The sequence below is a fragment of the Mauremys mutica genome, chromosome 13 (genome assembly GCF_020497125.1).
Source record: "Mauremys mutica isolate MM-2020 ecotype Southern chromosome 13, ASM2049712v1, whole genome shotgun sequence".
NCBI lineage: Eukaryota > Metazoa > Chordata > Testudines > Geoemydidae > Mauremys > Mauremys mutica.
Window position 1 is genome coordinate 12,503,191 of NC_059084.1, and position 19,789 is coordinate 12,522,979.

A 19,789-nucleotide genomic window follows, 5' to 3' on the forward strand; every position below is an offset into this window, starting at 1 on the left:
TCTAATTTGGATATGGATAGAGACCCCTTTAATGTTTTTAATGAAATAAACATTACTGAGAATTGTGTGATTATAAGAGCCTTTAACTTCCCAGATATAGATTGGTGGACAAGTGCTACTAACAATAGGAGGGCCCAGATTTTCCTGGATGTGATAGATGACAGATTTCTTCACCAAACAGTCGCTGAATCAACAGGAGGTGATGCCACTTTAGATTTGGTATTGGTGAGTAGTGAGGACCTCACAGAAGAACTGGTTATAGGGGACAACCTTGGTTTGAGTGATCATGAGCTAATTCAGTTTAAACTAAATGGAAGGATAAACAAAAATAGATCTGCAACTAGGGTCCTTGATTTCAAAAGGGCTACCTTTAAAAAATTAAGGGAACGAGTTAGAGAAGTGGACTGGACTGAAGAACTCAAGGATCTGAATGTGGAGAAGGCTTGGAATTACTTTAAATCAAAATTGCCGAAACTATCTAAAGCCTGCATCCCAAGCAAGGGGAAAAATTAATAGGAAAGGTTGCAGACCAACCTGGATGAGCAAGCATCCCAAACAGGTGAGTAAGGGAAAGCAGAAAGCCTACAAGGAACTAAAAGATGAGATGGATCAGCAAGGAAAACTACCTCTTGGAAGTCAGAAAGTGTAGGGATAAAGTGAGAACTGCCAAAAGACAAGCAGAGTTGGACATTGCAAATGGAATTAAAACCAATAGCAAAAGGTTCTATAACCATATAAATAAAAAGAAAACAAGGAAAGAAGAAGTGGGACTGCTAAGCATTGAGGATGGGGTGCAGATTAAAGATAAAGATAATCTAGGCATGGCTCAACACCTAAACAAATACTTTGCTTCAGTTTTTAATAAGGCTAATGAAGAGCTTAGAGGGAGTGATACGGTGACTAACAGGAACAAGGATATAGAGGTAGAAATTACCACATCCAAGGTAGAAGTCAAATTCAAGCAGTTCAATGGGACTAAACTGGGGGATCCAGATAATGTCCATCCAATAATATTAAAGGAACTGGCACATGAAATTGCAAGCCCAATAGCAAGGATTTTTAATGAATCTGTAAACTTGGAGGTCGTACCCTATGACTGGAGAATTGTTAATATAGTTCCTATTTTTAAGAAAGAAAAAAAAAAGTGAGCCATTAGTTTGACCTCAATTGTATGCAAGGGCTTGGAACAAATTTTGAAAGAGAAAGTAGTTAGCAACACAGATGTACACAGTAATCGGCATAAAATACAACATCCTGTATATACTCGATCATACGCCAGTTTGTTTATAAGCCGACCCCCGCAAGATGGATAAGTAAAATAGAAAATTTTTATAACCCCTTCATAAGCCAACCCTATAATTCAGGGTCAGCAAACTTTGGCTCCCGGGCCATCAGGATAAGCCGCTGGCTGACCGAAATGGTTTGTTTACCTAAACCTAAGTAAACAAAGTGTCCTGGCACGCCAGCTGCTTACCCTGACGGGCCAGGACAGCAACTGGTGAGGAAATGTTTTTTGGGGGAGGGCAGAAGCTGGGGCTTAGGGGAGTAACCCCTGACTACCCCCCACATGACCCCACCCCTATCCCAGGACCCCCAAACTCTCCCCACCCCATCCCTTCCCATCTTATCTGGGGAGGGCCAGGGGAGGACGTCTCTGGCCTGCCTGGAGCTGCTCTGGCAGGCTGGGCAGCACGGCTGCAGCCTGCTCCGGCAGCCCAGACCAGGTGGCGCTGCCGCAAAATGTTCCAGCGGGCTGGGTCGGGCAGCACGGCCGCAGTGTGCTCCGGTGGCCCGGGCAGCATGGCCACAGCCTGCTCTGGGGGGTGGGGACAGATGGCGGGGCTGCAGCTGCTTCAGAGGCTGGAGGGAGAGCAGCGTGGCCAGAAGTGGAGAGACTCTGGCCCCGCCTCTTCTCTTCTGGCTCTGCTGCCTCTCCTTGCTCCCTCTGCTGGAGGGAAGGGCTGTGTCCCACGTCTCCCTTTCTATACCTGTTCATAAGCCGACCCCCTTCTCTGGTGCTTCCCTTTTTATTAAAAAAATTCAGCTTATGAACGAGTATATACGGTAGTTTTACAAAAGGTAGATCATGCCAGGCCTTCTTTGAAAAGATAACTGATTTTTTAGACCAAGAGACATGCAGTAGCTCTAATCTACCTGGAATTCACTAAGGCATCTAATACAGTTCCACATGGGCAGGGGCGGCTCTAGGATTTGCGCTGCCCCAAGCAGGGCGGCACGCCGCGGGGGGCGCTCTGCCGGTTGCCAGTCCCGCGGCTCCGGTGGACCTCCCGCAGATGTGCCTGCGGAGGGTCCGCTGGTCCCGCGGCTCCGGTGGACCTTCCGCAGATGTGCCTGCGGAGGGTCCGCTGGTCCCGCGGCTCCGGTGGACCTTCCGCAGGCGTGCCTCCGGGAGGTCCACCGGAGCCGCGCCAAGCGCGCGCTTGGCACGCTGGGGTCTGGAGCCGGCCCTGCACATGGGAAATTATCAGTTAAATTGGAGAAGATAGGGATTAATCTGAGAATTTTGAAAGGTGGATAAGGAAGTGATTAAAGGAGAGATTACAACAGATCACACTGAAAGGGTAACTATCAGGTTTCCTGTTAGAGGCGTAGTCTCAGAACAGTAATGCCTTCATGCAATCTATCTATACGACGAAACACGGCTACTGAACACCCCTAACTGCTGCCTTTGCCTCTCTTTTCCTGTTAAAACATCTTGCAGAGAAGACACTCATAAATCAGAGAAAAACTGAAGAAAATTCCCATGGATAAAAAAGCAGCCGATCAATTCTGTTTATGTGATTCAAGCTGTAACTGCTGAAAGGTAGGACACTGAAGCAGAAAATAGGCATGCAAATGAGCAAGTTCTAGTTCCGTTTGTGTAAGTGCTCTCTCTAATTATAAAAGGAGTCTAAATTGTTTTAGTCAGATTATATATTTGTGAAGTTACCTGATCTAAGATGGTTACATTTAAACAACTATTTGAACTGTGGGAGCAAGAGGCATCCAAAAGCCTTCAGAATCTGACTTTACAGATACATAGATACACACACACTTTACTATCAAAAAGGTAATTTCGGATTCTGAAGGTCTAATACCTATACAACAATTCAAATAATTGTTCAATAGGTATAGAAGATACAACTAGCTACCCACAAACTCTGATTTCACAAGGTAGCCAAAACTTGAAGTATAAAAAGAATAGCTTTTAGAATAAATGAAAATCTTTTTAAATTACAATTGAGCTGATTGCATTGATATGAAAAAATTTATGTAAGAAAAATACAGCCTTTTAATACCAATTTTTTTTAAAGTTTTCATTATACTAAAATCTTCTCTTCCTGCCACATAAAAAATCAGGGTTTGTACCTCAACTACTTAGACTACAAGATTTTTGAGGTAAGAATCATCTTCTTGTTCTGTGTTTGTACAGTGGCTAGCACAGCAGGGTCCTGGTCTAAGACTGGGGCTCCTAGGAGCTATGGTAATGACAACAGATACAAATGTACCTTTTATACCTATTAACAAATTTAGCTTTATGCATTTAAAGCTTGGCATCTCTGTGTTATTGTTTATTCAGTGTCTTTTAAAACAAATGTGGAACTCTAAGCCTAAAGACATAAAAGCCAAATTAGGTTGGGGTTTTTTTCCCCCTAAATGTATGTACATTTGATTGTTGAAAACATATTAAAAGGGCTGGAATTCTCTTCCAAGGAATCTACATATCTCCATACTCCTACTGTCCCCTGTTCCCAGCCACCCTCTAAACCAGGGCTGGGCAAACTTTTTGGACTGAGGGCCACATCTCGGTATGGAAATTGTATAGCGGGCCATGAATGCTCATGCAATTGGGGGTTGGGGTGCAGGAGGGCTCCAGCTGGGGGTGCGGGCTCTGGGCTGGGGTAAGGGGTTGGGATGCGGGAGGAGGCATGTCCCCCCTCAGGCTCCTATGCGGAGGCATGGCCAGATGGCTCTGCGCATTGCCCCGTCTGCAGGCGCCGCCCCCGCAACTCCCCGCATAGCCCCCTGGCTGCCCCTATGCATAGGAGCTGGAGGGAGGACATGCCGCTGCTTCGGGAGCTGCATGGAGCCACGGCACGTGCGGAGTGGGGCAAGCCCCCGACCCTGCTCCCCAGCAGGAGCTCAAGGGCTGAATTAAAAGGTCTGACAGGTCGGACGCGACCTGTGGCCCGTAGTTTGCCGACCCCTGCTCTAAACAGAGCAAGAATTTAGAAGGAAGGATTGACTAGTGTTTTATTAGACCTGAGGCCAAACCATGGTTCATGTGCCAGCCAATCACAAGCTTATGCATTAACATGGTGGTTCAGAAGATGAATGACTACTAGCTAAAAATACTTTTTGGAGGCCAGTATGTAAAGATGCCACTTCAAAAGACTATTCATTAGAAACAGTAATTCAAGTATTGAAAAATTCATTTTCCTCAGTGCGTGGGGAAGCAGAGGCAGGATGGAGGTGAAAGAAAAAGAGTAACGAGGAAAGAGGAGAAAAGACACATTAAGCTATTAATTTATAGAATTTAAACCTTCCTCCAGAGTTTCTAGTTCTTAAAAGTTGTAAACAACCCTCCAACTGTGAACTAACGCACTGCTGTCTGCAGAGGACAGCTTTGGTCCCTTGTTTCTGTTCAGTTTTCCTAAACATCCACAAAGCGAAATCAACAAGACTCTCGTCGGTTTCACAGTTACTCTTCATAATCCTAAAGGGTTTGTCTACACAGTCTTTTGGCCCAAGCCTCCCAGCCTGGGTTGACAAACCTGGCCTAGCGAGGTCTTGCTAGTGCTCTAAAAATAGTTTATACACTGCACTTTGAAGTTGTGGCTGGCGCTGAAGCCAGGGCTCGAGTCTGAAGCCTAAGGAAGTGGGTGGGTTTCCGGGCCTGAACTCCAGCCTGAGCTGCAACTTCAACGCACTGTCTACACAGCTATTTTTAAAGCTATAGCATGAATTCCAGTATATCCACCTGGCCTAGGAGGCTCACTCCTGATTTGCTCCAAAATGCTATTTAGACATACCCAGATAGGCTTGTTAAAAGTATGATCTACAATAGAGGCAAGCAGTGGAGATACACAGGGGAGAGAAAAAAAAGCTGGGGAGGAGCAGATGACACACTTAATTCCTTCCCCCAACTTTTGCAGGAGTGGCAGAGTAGTCAATCCTTGCCCACAGAACCTCATGATGTATTTGGGGGGGGGGGAACAAGGGAGAGGAGCAAGAAAACAGCAACTAGGGGAAGAGCATAGGCTTCAAATTTGTCATCCAGAGGCTGATGCAAAAGAGATCCTCAAGAAGAGTCTGCGGACAACACCACTGTAAGAATCTCAGCATTTTCCTCTTCATGGCAGCTGGAAAGAAGTAGGCTGTCTCTCTCACTAGGATATTGCTCTTGTATCTGCTTGGTGGGTCCCCATTTCCTCACATTTTTTATTGGCCCCTTTGGCTAGTAGGCTGCTAGCTGATAAGTGCCTGATGAATGTTTCAGGTTCTGCAGTAACCTTAAGACACACAAGAGTAGATACTCCCTTCTCCGTACAGGCCCTCAGATGGCTGAAGTGGCCTCCAAATGAATTCTAAGAACAACCTCTTTGCTGAAATCTGAAAATATATTTGGATAAGTTTAACTTCTTCCTGCTGAAAAAACTTCTAGGGAGAAGCATTGTCTTTGGAGTGGTTGTCTTTACTTGTCAATCCTAGGACTAAACATATCACCCAACAGTGACAACCAGTGGAACACTCCCTCCAAGAATACTGTGCTGATCCAGCCTGCCTGAATGTCATCTGTATTGTGAGAAAAACATGTGTCAATCTTGCAAAGGAGCCCCCCAGCTCTGCACAGGGTACATAACCTTCAATTCTAGGTCAAAACAAAACAGTACTTCAAAGACCAAAAGCCTTGGCAAGACTGACTGCCAGTGTTTCTCTCAAGGAGGCTGACACCTGTCATTTATATCATGTACAGGATCAAATACACCACAAAAGTCTCAACATATAATTCTTCCAAACTGTTCATCAAGGAGGTTGTTCAGCAAAATTAACTGGATGGCAAAATGATTAAATTCTGGGAGGAGGGAACAAGAAAAACAGCAAAAACAAATGACAGAAACATGATTTAGAATACTATCTGAATTCTGCAGTTCATTTCCATAGGATCCTTTTATGAAGCCCTATGCACATGAATTAGAGATAAAATATCAACCTTATTTTAGTTACGAAAGAAAAGGTCATCCAGCACATACAATATGCACTACAGAGATGTGATAATTAATACATTACAGCATCTAAAACAATAGTGCTATTGGTTATTAAGGACCCTATGCTGCAACTCCGTATACAGAGTTTCCTTTGAAGTCAGAGCCTTTCATTTTTGGAGTGCCTGCAGCAGCTCCTTAAGATATTTCTAGGGCATCTCTGTACTTATTTCTGACCAACAGACTTTTTGTTCAATCAAAGTGACAAAAGTGCAGCTGTAGACCTACTCACACATACTATTTTTAGACTGGAAATACACAAAACACAAAAGCAGTTCTCTCTCTCTCTCTCAAGGCAGTTTTCATACCCAAAAGCTCCTCAGCTCCTACCGGGCTTATCTATTATCTTTTTACTTATTTAAACAAATATTAAATTTTATAAAAGCAGAAAGGAAATATTTAGATTAGGAGAACACAAAGAAAGGCAAGTGTCTCTTCTAGGATTTTTGTTTTGTTTTTAAACTTCAAGCTGCTATGGAAATCCGAACACACCCCTCCATTATACTCAGTTGTCTGCTTAAATTGGAAAGTTTCAGCAGACAAAGAGTTAAGAAAAGCATAACGTTTTTTCCAGATCGTTCATAGTGCTGTGATAGCAACCCAGAGGTTAAAGCCATAGAATACTATTTATAATCTGCTACAATGTAGTTTGTACAGATCTCAGACTGTTTTTTACTTCCTTAAAAGGCTGCGTCAGAGCAATGACAAAACAAATCCGCAGAAGCTGAAGCTTTCTTTCATTATTACATTAGAGGACATTGCTGCCTCTGAATATTAAAGGGGCTACTGCAGAACAAATATATTATGCAGTTAAGTGAACTAACCAGTAAATGAAAATATTTCGTGTTAATATTTAACTGATTTCACATGACGTTTCCACATAAGGAACAAAATGAAGGACTTAGCCTGAATTTTCCCTGAAGGACAATGGATTACACATGGGATTTCTTTATTAAATTCTGCTGCAAATGTCTAGCTTCTCTTGTACAAGGTGAGTTTCCGTAAGCTGGATTTTAAGATTTATTTATTGCAACATCCCTTAAGAGAACTATAAAGAATGCTTTAATTTTGACCAAAGCTTTGCACTTAGTTTTAAAAGTGTTTTTCAATATATTACTTTTGTCTGAAAAATACAGTTCCTGTTATATATATTTATGAAGAAAGGTCATTATACGGAAAAATCAAAGCTTTAAAATCTTTATAAAATTCAAGATCTTGTAACTGCAATTTAAGGTTTCTATCAAACAACTCATTTTCTTACAACTGCATAACCCAAGTGTTTTACAGCTTTTGTAGTAGCATTTGCATTAAATTGCAGTGCTCAAAAATTTTGTGCAGTAAACCAACGAAGAAAACAGCTAAAACGTTAGCCTTCATAAACCTGGCTGGTGTTCTAGTCAGTACGGATCCAATATTCAGCTTTTAGTGTCAAAAGGATTTTAATTCCAAAGAAACTATTTATTGGGGGTCCAATCTAGCAAAATTTTCATTTACCTCACTGAGTGCAGGATAAGGCCCATAACAATTTATTTAAAAAACAGTTGTAAGAAGTAAGGATTCACTACTATTACTTTCTTTCAGAATGTATGCTGGGACTTTGTACCATTTTTTATAATTTTATTGCTCACTTTCCTATATAATTGTACCACCACCTGTTGTATAACTCTCTCTTTAATCAGATAACAAACAACCCGAGTACATATAAAAACAAACGCACTTTAAAATGAAGTGTAAGTGCTTTTTAACCCCTTACTTTCTTTATAATAAAATATTTTCTCTTCTAAAGGCATTTGATTTACTGAATTATGAAGATGTGTGAACTGAAGTTTAACTAAACTTTAACGAAATACACAAGTGCATATGCGGTAGCTGATTTAGGGATACACTGATTGGCCCAGAATATTGGGCAGGGAGAGATGCTAACAAGCAAAATTGTTTTGACTGATCTGAATTTAGTTTTGTAAATAAGCAATGAAATATACCATAAGCTACATAATAGGGTCTTGATTAACTGAACTGACTGGTATGTGGACGTATGTCTGCAGGTAATGTTTTGTGATAAATTCACTCTGCTTTTTAGCTAACTTTCTCAAATTAAGATGTTTGAATTTTACCTTACCCCAATAGTTCCGTTCCCCACATACTATCCAGAAAAGTCACCACATACAAACCTTGGAATTTTAACATATTAACCAAAAATTTCAATTGAGTGCCTGAATTCGGCACTTAAAATTTATACCAAACAGAGGTGCCAAGCACCCGAAATAATCATTGACTTCAGCACCTCTGAATCAAGACACATATGTACCTAAGTTGAAAGTACTGGCCATAATGTAACAAGGTACTCTTGAGTATCAGGTATATAACCATGAGAACTCTTTGCTTATGATGAATACTTGTAGATATTTTTGTTTTAGTAAAACATGTTTTTGTTTAGCATGTTCAAGTTCACCCACATACAGAGGGCTTGAGCAAAGGTCCTCCATACACACTGCCCCTTTGAGGGCCGATGGAGGTATGGGCAGATTGGTTTTGCAGGAGGCTCTCCATATTGGCTCAATATTGCCCGGAAGGTCAGATAGGGGCTACAGGATATTCATATATCCAGTGGTCCAAACTTCCCATTGAGAGGCATAGAAAAAGCAACAGCTGTTTTTCCTGCTTTCAGGCTGGTACAGTGACTGTGGAGGGCTTGTGTTTTAGCCCCATGATGGGTTTTATGGAATGCTGTATTTCCACACAAAACTTGCCTATTCAAGCATTGTGCAGAAAGGAGAGAATTTTGACATGACCATAATGCTTTACTTGCCTTTAAATGTAAGCATATTGAAGAAAGTTTGCAGTACCTTCACAAAAAATTAAGTAAAAACTGGCACAAGAAAAATGAGATTATAGTGAAAATAAACCACTGACATCATCACTATTATTTTAAACTTAATACAGTCACCTTCAGTAAGGGGACACTGTCAAGTTAAAGACATCTAGGTAGATTGTTAGCAGAGACTTTTGATATTTATATATCCTATGTAAAACTCATGTATATTCTTGTTACTGTTCTCTTGTCTCCTTCCTACTCTCAATCCTTCCATGCATTTTATCTTTCTTAGACTGTAAACTCTGCGGACTAGGGCTCTTTTTTTCCCCCTCTGTACAGCACCTAGCACACAGGGTTCCCAATCCTGACTGAGGCCAGTTAGTGCTATAATAAATAAAACAGATTCCATGAAAAAAATGTTAAAGTGGATTTTTCACCATTTAGTTTGTTTTTTTACATTTGGAGTTAAACATTTTAGGAATATGCATAATATTTTAAGAAATATATATTGGGGAAGGAATCTTCTCTTCTTAGATGTTTGTGAAGTGCTGTATATATTTATGATACTATATAAAAAAAACAAAAGTCTTTATAATGCTTAGCTACTACAGTGCTAAGCACTACAGAAAAACCCAAGACAAATCCTAATAATCTCATGCAAAACGCCCTAGAGCAGTTTCTCTCAAACTGGGGCCGCCGCTTGTGTAGGGAAAGCCCCTGGCGGCCCAGGCCAGTTTACCTGCCCCATCCACAGGTCCAGCCGATCGCGGCTCCCACTGGGAGCCAGGCTGCTCCAGGCCAATGGGAGCTGCTGGAGGTGGCACGGGCTGAGGGACGTACTGTCCGCCACTTCCAGCATCTCCCATTGGCCTACAGCGGCGAACCGCGGCCAGTGGGAGCCGTGATGGGCCAGACCTGCGGATGGGGCAGGTAAACAAACCGGCCCAGCCCGCCAGGGGCTTTCCCTACACAAGCGGCGGCCCCAGTTTGAGAAACACTGCTCTACAGGATGCTATTTATGGGTTTGACTGTTTTAAAGACAGTTTAAATATAAGTAATAAACAGACTAGAGTTTGATTCCTCAGTAACGCCTCAGTTTTTAAATCTATCCATTAAATAATATTTCAAGAAAAAAATTCCTCCTCCTGCAGAGATGTTGCATTTCCTGATCTGGTTCTAAAGCATATAGATAGCAGTCCTATAAAATTACATGCTAGTGGATTTTCAATATCTTTTAATAACTTTGCATTTCCTGTCCTTCAATGCAACACTTATGCTGATGTCCAGCACAGTAAATGTCCCATGTGACACATGCCCTAGAGATCCCACCATTCACTAATTCAGAGCGACCTCTCTGTTCTCTGTTTAATCATTCACTCATTATAAAACAGTTATTCTGGCTTTAAGACAAAGCCAGGACCACCCTACTGTAGCAAACCCTCCCCCCGTAACCCCTGCTACTGGGTACATAATGTCCATTATACTAACCTATTTTTGGATCTGTTAGTTAGTTGGCAGCAGGCTACACTCCCAGTGCCTGTCACATTTCATTTCTGCTGTGAAAACGCATGTCTGTCTTTCAAAGACATTCTTCTCCTCTTGCTTTCTCCACAACATGAAAAGGTTGATGCTGATGTGAGTGCTGAATTGTTCAGCTTCAAGAGATGCAACGGACTCACTTAAAATCATGCTTCCAGATATATGTTTACAAAGTAAACATATCCCTTATGAGCCACTAAGAAAATATTCTTCTGGGACCTGATTTCCTAATGTTGTTCTTAGGCCTGCGTGTTCAGTGCATACTGAAGAGTACTGCTGACTGACGCACAGTTAGGGCATAGAAGCAAAATGGATGAATCTTCCATCTAGTGTTCCAGAAAATGGATTAATATGCTGAAGGGGAAAAATAAGACATTCTTCCAGCTTGAAATCCTGTGCTCTCTAGTAAGGACAATATGATAAATACATTATTTGCCAAAAGTCTAATAAGATTTAAAGATTATATGTTATAGAAAATCTCCAATTTTCAACTTTGATTTGTGTTGAGTTGTGTTATCCTCTGTAATGCTTTAGAAGCTTGAAAACAAAATTACTTTATTTGATCTTCTATTTGAAAGAAACGAGAAACTTTTGTTTTAACAAAAGCATGAAATCTTAAGACTGTAAGAAATAGCTATGGAAAGATCTAAATGAATAAACTGCATTGATTTTCTTTGCTCATGAGACTCTAATGATAAATTCTGATATCAAGCGATGTTGACAGATGCAAAATTCACTATATTTGTGTATGAAATATCAATATTTTGCTACAAGCAGTTAACTTAAATAAAGGTTAAAAAAATATTACATAAAGCAGTAGAAGCATGAATTGTCTGTACAATTACAAGTAAAACTGTTAGAAGTCCTAAAATAATATTTATCAGACTATCAATTTCATTGAATGTCTTTTCTTTTCTAGGAAGGTATATATCCTATGCCAAATACTTCAAGGATAAGTACTAATGACTTGAGAGACTGGATTGCTGTAATGTCATGCTTATGAGCTGAGGTATCTGTAAAAATATATATTTTCACATATAAAACATGAAATTCTAAACAATTTTGCTGTAACAGAACTGAATTGACGGATCTATACATGTTAGAAAGTAAATTACAGCTATTGTCTTTTAAGGATAGATTTAAGTAAGCTACAAACAAGAAAATGCATTGTGTTTTCAGGTTGTGTATTCAAAAGCACTAATTTAAAGACGTTACAGACAAAAAACAAATGAACCATGGCTCACGTTTTATTATAACGATGGTAACAAAGGTACAGAGATACCTTTGTGGATCATATTGTGATCTCTGGCTCTTATTTTAGTAGTTTTTCTACAGCTAAACATATCAGAGAGAGAGATATGAAGCTTTAGTATTGTCAAAACGAATCTGGTATGTCCTATCTACTCCTATCAGAGGAGCATCCATTTAATATCGGCTGTCAAAAGAGATTAAAATATTTAATAACTCTTGGGCTGACATAGGAGAAAAAAACAAAAAATACAGCTAATGTAAGTAATAATTGGAATCTGTAGAGAATGCAACAGCAGATATGTTCAGCTCCTTATTGTCAATAAGAGTGAACACAGGGTGGGGGAACAAAGTTAAAAAGTTTATTTTAGAATGTGACACTTACTCCTAATGCCTTCCGATATTGGTGCTTGTGAAATTTAGCACTTCTATGCAATACTAAGAATACAATTTCTGCATCTACAAATGCATAATTGCTTCATCAGGTTAAAGAAATTAAAACACTATTTTCCCCCCCTTTTAGGTAATTTGAACTATGTTTAATTGAACTATGGTCAGAAGAAAGTTTCTAGAGAGCAAAAAATGAACCAACTTGATGCAACAAAATCAGGATTTTTAGTGTGCATTGGCCTCTGTATTTTCATCTTCACTTTTATCTATGTAAGAAACACATTTTCTAAGGTACCAAGTGAACAAAAATCCTTCCCAGATACAGCAGAATGTGGTGTTTATCCAGATGAGCTTTGTTCAGCGCTTTTTGAGGGGAAAAATGCTGCACCTCAAATTGGAAATTTTTGTCAGAGTATTCACCAACCTGAAATGCCTGACTGCATACGGACTCCATGCAATTGCTCTACAATCTTGAAGAGTCTGCATTTTATAACAAGACCACTATCTGAAGAAGAAGGAAACTTCTCCTTGGCATACATCATCACAATTCACAAGGAGTTAGAAATGTTTGTGAAGCTACTCAGAGCCATTTATCTGCCTCAGAATGTTTACTGCATACACATAGATGAAAAGTCACCACCGGATTACAAAACTGCAGTGCAAAACCTAGTTAACTGCTTTGAAAACATTTTTATTTCATCAAAAAGAGAAAATGTTGTTTATGCAGGATTTTCAAGATTACAAGCGGATATTAATTGTATGAAGGATTTAGTTAATACCAAAACTCAATGGAATTATGTTATTAATCTGTGTGGCCAGGATTATCCCATCAAAACAAACAAAGAAATTATACAGTACATCAAAAGTAAATGGAATGATAAAAATATTACTCCTGGGGTGGTCCAACCTCCTCATATGAAACATAGGACGCATCTTAGTTACAAAGAATATGTACATTCAGGAACATCCTACGTGTATCCAACCAAGAATATGAAAGATGATCCTCCACATAACTTAACTATATATTTTGGTAGTGCTTACTATGCACTCACTAGAAAGTTTGTGGAGTTTACACTGACCGACGTACGTGCAAAAGATTTGCTTGAATGGTCAAGGGACACATACAGTCCAGATGAGCACTACTGGGTCACACTGAATCGTTTAAATGGTAAGATGCATGTTATTTATACCATGAATTGCCTCCTTGTCCCACATTATTATGACATTTCAGCCCAGGAGGGTGATGAAGTTCCCTTTGGAACCCAGTGATGCCATTGTATATCAGCTGCAGAGGTTATCGCCTCCATCCTCAGTGGATGTACTGCAATGTCCACATCCCCTGATGGTGTGGGAAATAAAAGAAGGAATCTTGAAGTATAACAAGTCTCTCAAATGGCAGTGCAGACCACTCGTTACTGGACTAGAAAAATGCAGCTTTTAAGCATGTCCCCATACCCCCTGTATAGACTACTTGTTCTAATGCAGCAATAAATTGGGCAAACCTATTCGATATTTCTATCATGTCATTTTAAATATCTGTAAAATGAAGAAACAATAAGGCAATACTTTTAAAAGACAGCTTCAAAGACAATCAAAATTATTTGTGTTACACAGAAAATAACTGTATTTAGCTTTGGTTTGATTTTTTTTAGATGCTCCAGCTGCTACACCAAATGCACAGTGGGAAGGAAATATACGAGCTATTAAATGGAAAGATCAAGAAGGAGTTGCACATAATGGCTGCAAAGGTATTGTGATAACTGAAAACAGAACTAGGCCCTTTCAAAACACTGTATTTATGAAATCCCACTCTCAGATAAATTGATGCACTTGCTCTAACATCCATTGCAGAATAATTCTTATGTTTCATAATTATCCATGAAATGTCTCAGTCATGGATATTTTTTTAAAGTATAAAATAAAAGCAACCATGCTAAATTACTCTGATATCCAGTACAAATATCTTTCAGTATCTTAGAATACTGCAGACTGTTATAGTACCTATTTAGTAAACTGTTCTTTTAACCCCCAACTAAGAAGATAGTTCTATAATTAAGTGAGTTAATGACTGAGTTCCACACATTTAACATTTCAGTAGCATTAAAGCTTAAACAACTAGTGTTTTTACAAGCCACTGCACACTCACATAATTCCCACCTATTAAATGAACATGTATCCAGTGCACTAACCTTAGTAGTTCGTCTTAAACAGAAGAGAACAGATTTACCTGACATCCATTTGACAAATATGCACGTTCAACAAGTGAGTGTGCATGTGCCCACAAGGTAACTCAGGGTTGGCCCATGTGCAATCCAGCAATACAGGCAAAAAACGCGGAAATATAGTGATGTCTAAAGAGCAGTTTGACCCTGGCTGAATATTCAATCACCTACCTGAATTTAAACCTGAAACTGCCATAAACTAAGCACAGAGAAAATTTGGGGACAGGACAAAACAAGATGAATGAATTGTTGTACCCCAGAGGAGAGCATGGGATCAGACCACCAACAGGTCAAGTGAGCAACATGAAGCACTGCAATGTGTCACTGAAGCAGCAAGTCTGGGTACAATGTACACCCCTTTGTCTAAAATCAATAATCAGTATGTAGCTCCTTGTTTTTATAAGTAACAAAACAGTAATATTCTTTAGATTTACTTCAACAGTGCTTCATAAGCAGACACATCTATTTGTCATTAATGTTAGTAGCACCTTAAAGAATTTTTAAAACACATCTAATTCACTATTCCCCACTTCGTGTACCTTCTGCATTTCAGTCAGCTTGGAATTGTTAATATATTTACATTTTGTCTTTGCAGGTCATTACATCCGAGATATTTGTGTCTATGGACTGGGGGATTTACAGTGGATCATTGAATCACCTAATTTATTTGCCAACAAGTTTGAGCCCACAACATATCCACTGGTTATGGACTGCCTAGAGAGACGCTATAGGCTTAAAGTACTGCAGCAAGCTGAAGTCCCACTAGAAGCCCACTGGCATTTTCAGGAAAGTAACTATTTTAATATGAAGTTGAATGTCTGAGCCTACTGAACATCTAAAATACTGAGGAGAAAGAATGGGAAGAAATTAGCAACATGTCTTTTAAAAGTGCAGACTTCTTTATACAAATTATATTTAGGGAAGGTGGTATCATCAACCCAGCTCCTGTTCTGTTGTTCACCAACTACCATCCCTGGGTCTACAAACTGTAAGAAAGTTCCTATTGGTGTTAAGAAACCCTTAATTACTGAATAGAGCACAACCACGATTACTTCACACAGACTGCCTTTGAGAAAGTTCTGAAGAATATGGACGAAAAGCTCAGAAGACAAATTTTTAATAAGACGTGACTTTTTTCCCTATACCTGAATAAACTACCATATGATTATATATGAGACTTATCAAACAGAAGCAGAAAATTCAAGCTACTCCTTAAAATGATTCATTCAATGAGGAAATCATTGTTTCATATGTCCCTGAAGAAGGCACCATTCAAGTTGCTGAAACAGAAATTAAGCAGCACAGACTGAACAAAGACAAAATATTAAGATTTTAAAGTTAAATTAAAGTGGTGTCTAACGATACGTCCTAGTAAGTAACTTATTTTTAATCAAGGGAGAAGTTTACATTACGTACAGTAGTCTTAAAGGAAAGGAACAGTGTAGGTTGAAAACATTCACTGAGTTGTTTTTTTAACCTAATAGAGTTGCAAGTAACACCTAAATTTTGAAACTGAAAGAAGTCAAATGATATTATATATACATATATATGTGCTATTTTCTCAGATTATTTTGTGTATTTGTCAGCACTTTGTATATAGTCAATTTCACTGTTTTGTTGATGGCCCTACACTTCCTGGCTCATGCACTAGCATAGCAACATCACTTATGCACTGCTCCGGTGGAAACTTACATGCATATTTTTCACTGGAGGATATTTATCAGTAGCAGAGCTCCTATTAGTTGAGTTTGGAGCTGGGGGAACCCTTTTCTTGGGATCTCTGAAGGGAACTGGCAAACAATGGGAGCATAGACAGGGCAAGAAGGAACAGATTGTACCTGGGGCTGGGGAGCAACTGAAAACTGGCCAGCAGGCCCATGCTTTCATTCCATAGGGTATGCAAGCAGCCCACTTCTTTCCAACACCTACACATAGCTGTCCAGTTCAGAGACTATCTAGCAGCATATGAACATGCACACCACCTCCAAATCCATTTGTGGATTAAAGGAAGCACTGTTCTGCATCAGGAAGGTGGTGTCCCCATCCAGACCCTATGAACAACCAACAGAGGCAGTAGTGCAAGGATTCCACACAGGTTTGGGCAAGGACCTGTCTTCACTTCCCAGGACCCCTCTACTGGTTTTGGGGAACAAAGCAGTTCTTCTCTCCTTAAGCCTCTCCTGGCAGGCCTTGCCTCAATCCTGCGCTGAAATGACCGGTAGGAGTATGGGGGCACAAGCACATTTGGGTGTTGGTGTTCTCAGGCCAGCCCACTCTCCCTTGAGCAAGAAATCCATATAAGCACCAGCAGAAGAGGAAAAACAATTCAAACTATGTCACTGATGAAAGGGGACTCGCGGAGAAACTTTTTTTTTTTTTAGGGCACTTAAAAAAAATCCAAGTTGTTTGTCCCCCGCAAAAAAAGTGTGTGCAGTGGAACCTCATTCCCATGACCCCAAATACACTCCTATATTTCCTAGAAGTTAATTTTGATGTAATAAAATAAATACTATTATTTATACATTGCAAATCTAGAGACTTCCATCTAGATACTATTTTTTTCCTATGGCTGCCAATGGGTTCTGCTTCTTGAAAATTTTAGAGGCACTCAATAGACCTTTGCTGTGCTCTGCCATTTATTTATGTATGGTATTTAATGGACTTCTGCCATGCTTTGGCAAGTACTTTTAAAAATCATCTAATACCATGCTCTGGAGTTCCTTTTTCACTCGGTTGCAGTCTCGTCATACTATTTCTCTGGGGAGTTCACAGGGGCCACCCTTAAATTTAACCCATTCTCCAGCATGGTTCTTATTTCTTCATATTTAAATTCTTAAACCCTTTTAATGCCATTTCCTTAAAAGCTAGCTTATGACCCCCAAACTAAGAGGTGTATACATTACATACTCAAGATGAGCGGATCCAAGTCATGGCACTACTATTTTGGGGTTCCCCCAAGACCTCTTCCACTGGGTTCCCCAAGAACTCAGTTCAACTCCAGTCTCATCACTTAACTTCCTTTATCAGGAGTACAGCAAAGCTGTGCTGAGCTGATCAGACTCAAGTGTCAGGGTGGATATAGGGCACACATCCAGTTACCCAGCAAACCTCTTCTTTTATTTCAATTTACCCATTTGCACTGCATCATACGTTTTGGGACTGGCTTCGTCACTTGGAAAGGACCAATCCTTATACAGCATGCACTGTCTGTGCACTACTTACTTTTTACCTCATTTTATGTTCCAGGCTTCCCTTATCCATTATTATCTTGTCCGTTGTGTTCTTGTCCTGGGTGTTCCCCCTTATCTTAGCTAGTTCAGACATTCTGTTTCTAGCTTGCTGATCCATTTCCCTCCCTAATCCTGTCTCCCAACAAATAAGGCCTCACCCAGGTCCAATTACTCATGTCAAATCAGACCTATACCTGTGAGGTAGCAAAGTACTATTCCCTCCTTTCCAGATGCAAAAACTGAGCCACAGAGAGGTTAAGTGACGTACCCAAGGCCAAAGTGATTTCCCTTCCTGAGGTTGAGTTTGGAGCTGAGCCATATTATTGAATGGTTTCTTGGCAGCACAGTTTATTTGAAAATAACTTTAACATAAGCACTGAGCATTTGTTTCCCTATTTATTTAGCAAGTCAAGAAATTCAACCTCTGCCTCCATAATTATCCATGGTATAAAAAGAATCAGCATACAACTTAGTTATTTAAAAATACATTGCAGCATAACTCTTATGAATTTCATGGTTTAAAGTCACAAGGTAAACTAGTAAATGCCTTTTCTCAAGAAAATTAATCATTAGAGCATTTTTCACTTTGTTTAGACTGTTGTTGAAAACTAGGGATTTTGTTACGGGCATCAGTCATAACAAAATTAGCTTTGAACCTTCTGTTTAAACACCATTATAAAACATTAAGCGTATTTATCTGTTCTGCACAAATGTTTTAGAAAATAAATGTAATGATCACAATCATTTTGTTATTAGAGCCACTATAGAGGACTCTCAGTGTTTAGCTTGCACGTTAGCACCCAATCTGCCAGCCTTATTCACAATAAGAAATATCTTTCTCCATAATTAATTAAATTAGTGGTTTACTTGTGTAGCAAGGAATCACTTAACATATGTATGGATAGCAGAATCTGGCCCTAACTGAATAAACTAGAGAAAAAAAGTCTTAGTTTACAGCTGTCAGATGTACATAAAAAGAACCTCTTGTTAAAATAGTATTAAAGTACGATTTAAGAATGGGCAAGCCAAGAAGTTCAGAGTTGAGCCTGATCCTTCCTTAAAATGGTGGTTCTATATTTTATATAGTTTTAATACAAAACTCTACATATATAAAAATTGGGGGGAGGGTAAGGAGTCACCCAATGTCAACACAATGGGGCAGTTTAAGAAAACCATTTCATCCCTAACTCTGATTTGGCACAAGCTCGTTAAAGTAAAAGCCTTAACAATATTTTAACTGAGTGTTTTCAACAACAATTTAAAAACAAGTCATTAATGTGACTGGGAGCTGAGAACAGCATTAAGATATATTTACGGAAATTTATTAAAAGCATATTATTGTTTTTTTACCAGCAAGTTGTTAAGGGTTGTCTCATGTCAATCTGCATTTACTGACTTTTAAAAACTGTTGACTCAAACGTCAATCTATCATGTCAATGTGATTATGTACAAAGTATGCTGCATAATGTATCACAGATGCACTAATTCTATGGATGAAAAGCATTTGAAACACTTCTGAAAGTTGTTGCACATGCGCAACAGCTGTGTTTTCAAGATAAGCATATTTGTGTATGTTTAAAAGGCATTATTTCAAATACAGTACTATAGCAAGAGCGTAGTAAAATCTGTTGAAAATGAAACAGTCTCAAAATAAAATGTTAAAGAAATGCAAAAGATGGCATATAAAAACCACCACCTTCTATATATTCACATTTACTTTACCACAGCTTATGATAAATGTTGTATTTAAAAAGATGCCCCTGGTATCAATTAGAGAGCCTGTTGTATATTGCAAGGATAAAAATAGAGTCCTAAATATGGTTTTGAAGAACATAATGAAACTTGTATTTTGCTAATTTATCAAATCAATGGACCAGAAGTACATTGTTAAAGGTTCTGCCCACTCTCCCCTCCTATCCAATATACATATTAATCCCCTTGGTCCCTTCAAGTTCAGTCTTTGCTCTGCAGGAATGCTTGAATAATATTGCCAACTTTATACATTATAGTCTTCCTACTGAGTGCTTGATGAAGCTGTGATTGCCTGCCTGAGGTGCTCCCTTCTCCTTTTGCTCCCCC

At 39.4% G+C, this 19,789-nt stretch overlaps 2 protein-coding genes across 5 annotated transcripts in view; one reads left to right on the forward strand and one right to left on the reverse strand.

Annotated features, from left to right (window-relative positions):
* The window catches only part of LOC123348076 (beta-1,3-galactosyl-O-glycosyl-glycoprotein beta-1,6-N-acetylglucosaminyltransferase 7-like), a 43,120-nt gene extending 23,734 nt beyond the window's left edge, over positions 1-19,386 (forward strand). The window contains exons 1-6 of one of the 4 annotated variants that reach the window (XM_044985385.1): positions 2,659-2,824; positions 7,152-7,257; positions 11,540-11,629; positions 12,392-13,426; positions 13,911-14,006; positions 15,076-19,386. In XM_044985385.1, the coding sequence (XP_044841320.1) occupies positions 12,451-13,426; positions 13,911-14,006; positions 15,076-15,302 (1,299 nt within the window). In that variant the 5' untranslated portion in view covers positions 2,659-2,824; positions 7,152-7,257; positions 11,540-11,629; positions 12,392-12,450 and the 3' untranslated portion in view covers positions 15,303-19,386. Of the gene's footprint in view, positions 1-2,658; positions 2,825-6,886; positions 7,258-10,956; positions 11,026-11,539; positions 11,630-12,391; positions 13,427-13,910; positions 14,007-15,075 lie in introns of those variants that run through there. The other 3 variants (XM_044985384.1, XM_044985387.1, XM_044985386.1) reach the window with 3 other exon arrangements.
* Positions 1-19,789, reverse strand: part of RTF2 (replication termination factor 2) — a 55,867-nt gene that overhangs the window by 16,903 nt on the left and 19,175 nt on the right. The window lies entirely within an intron of this gene.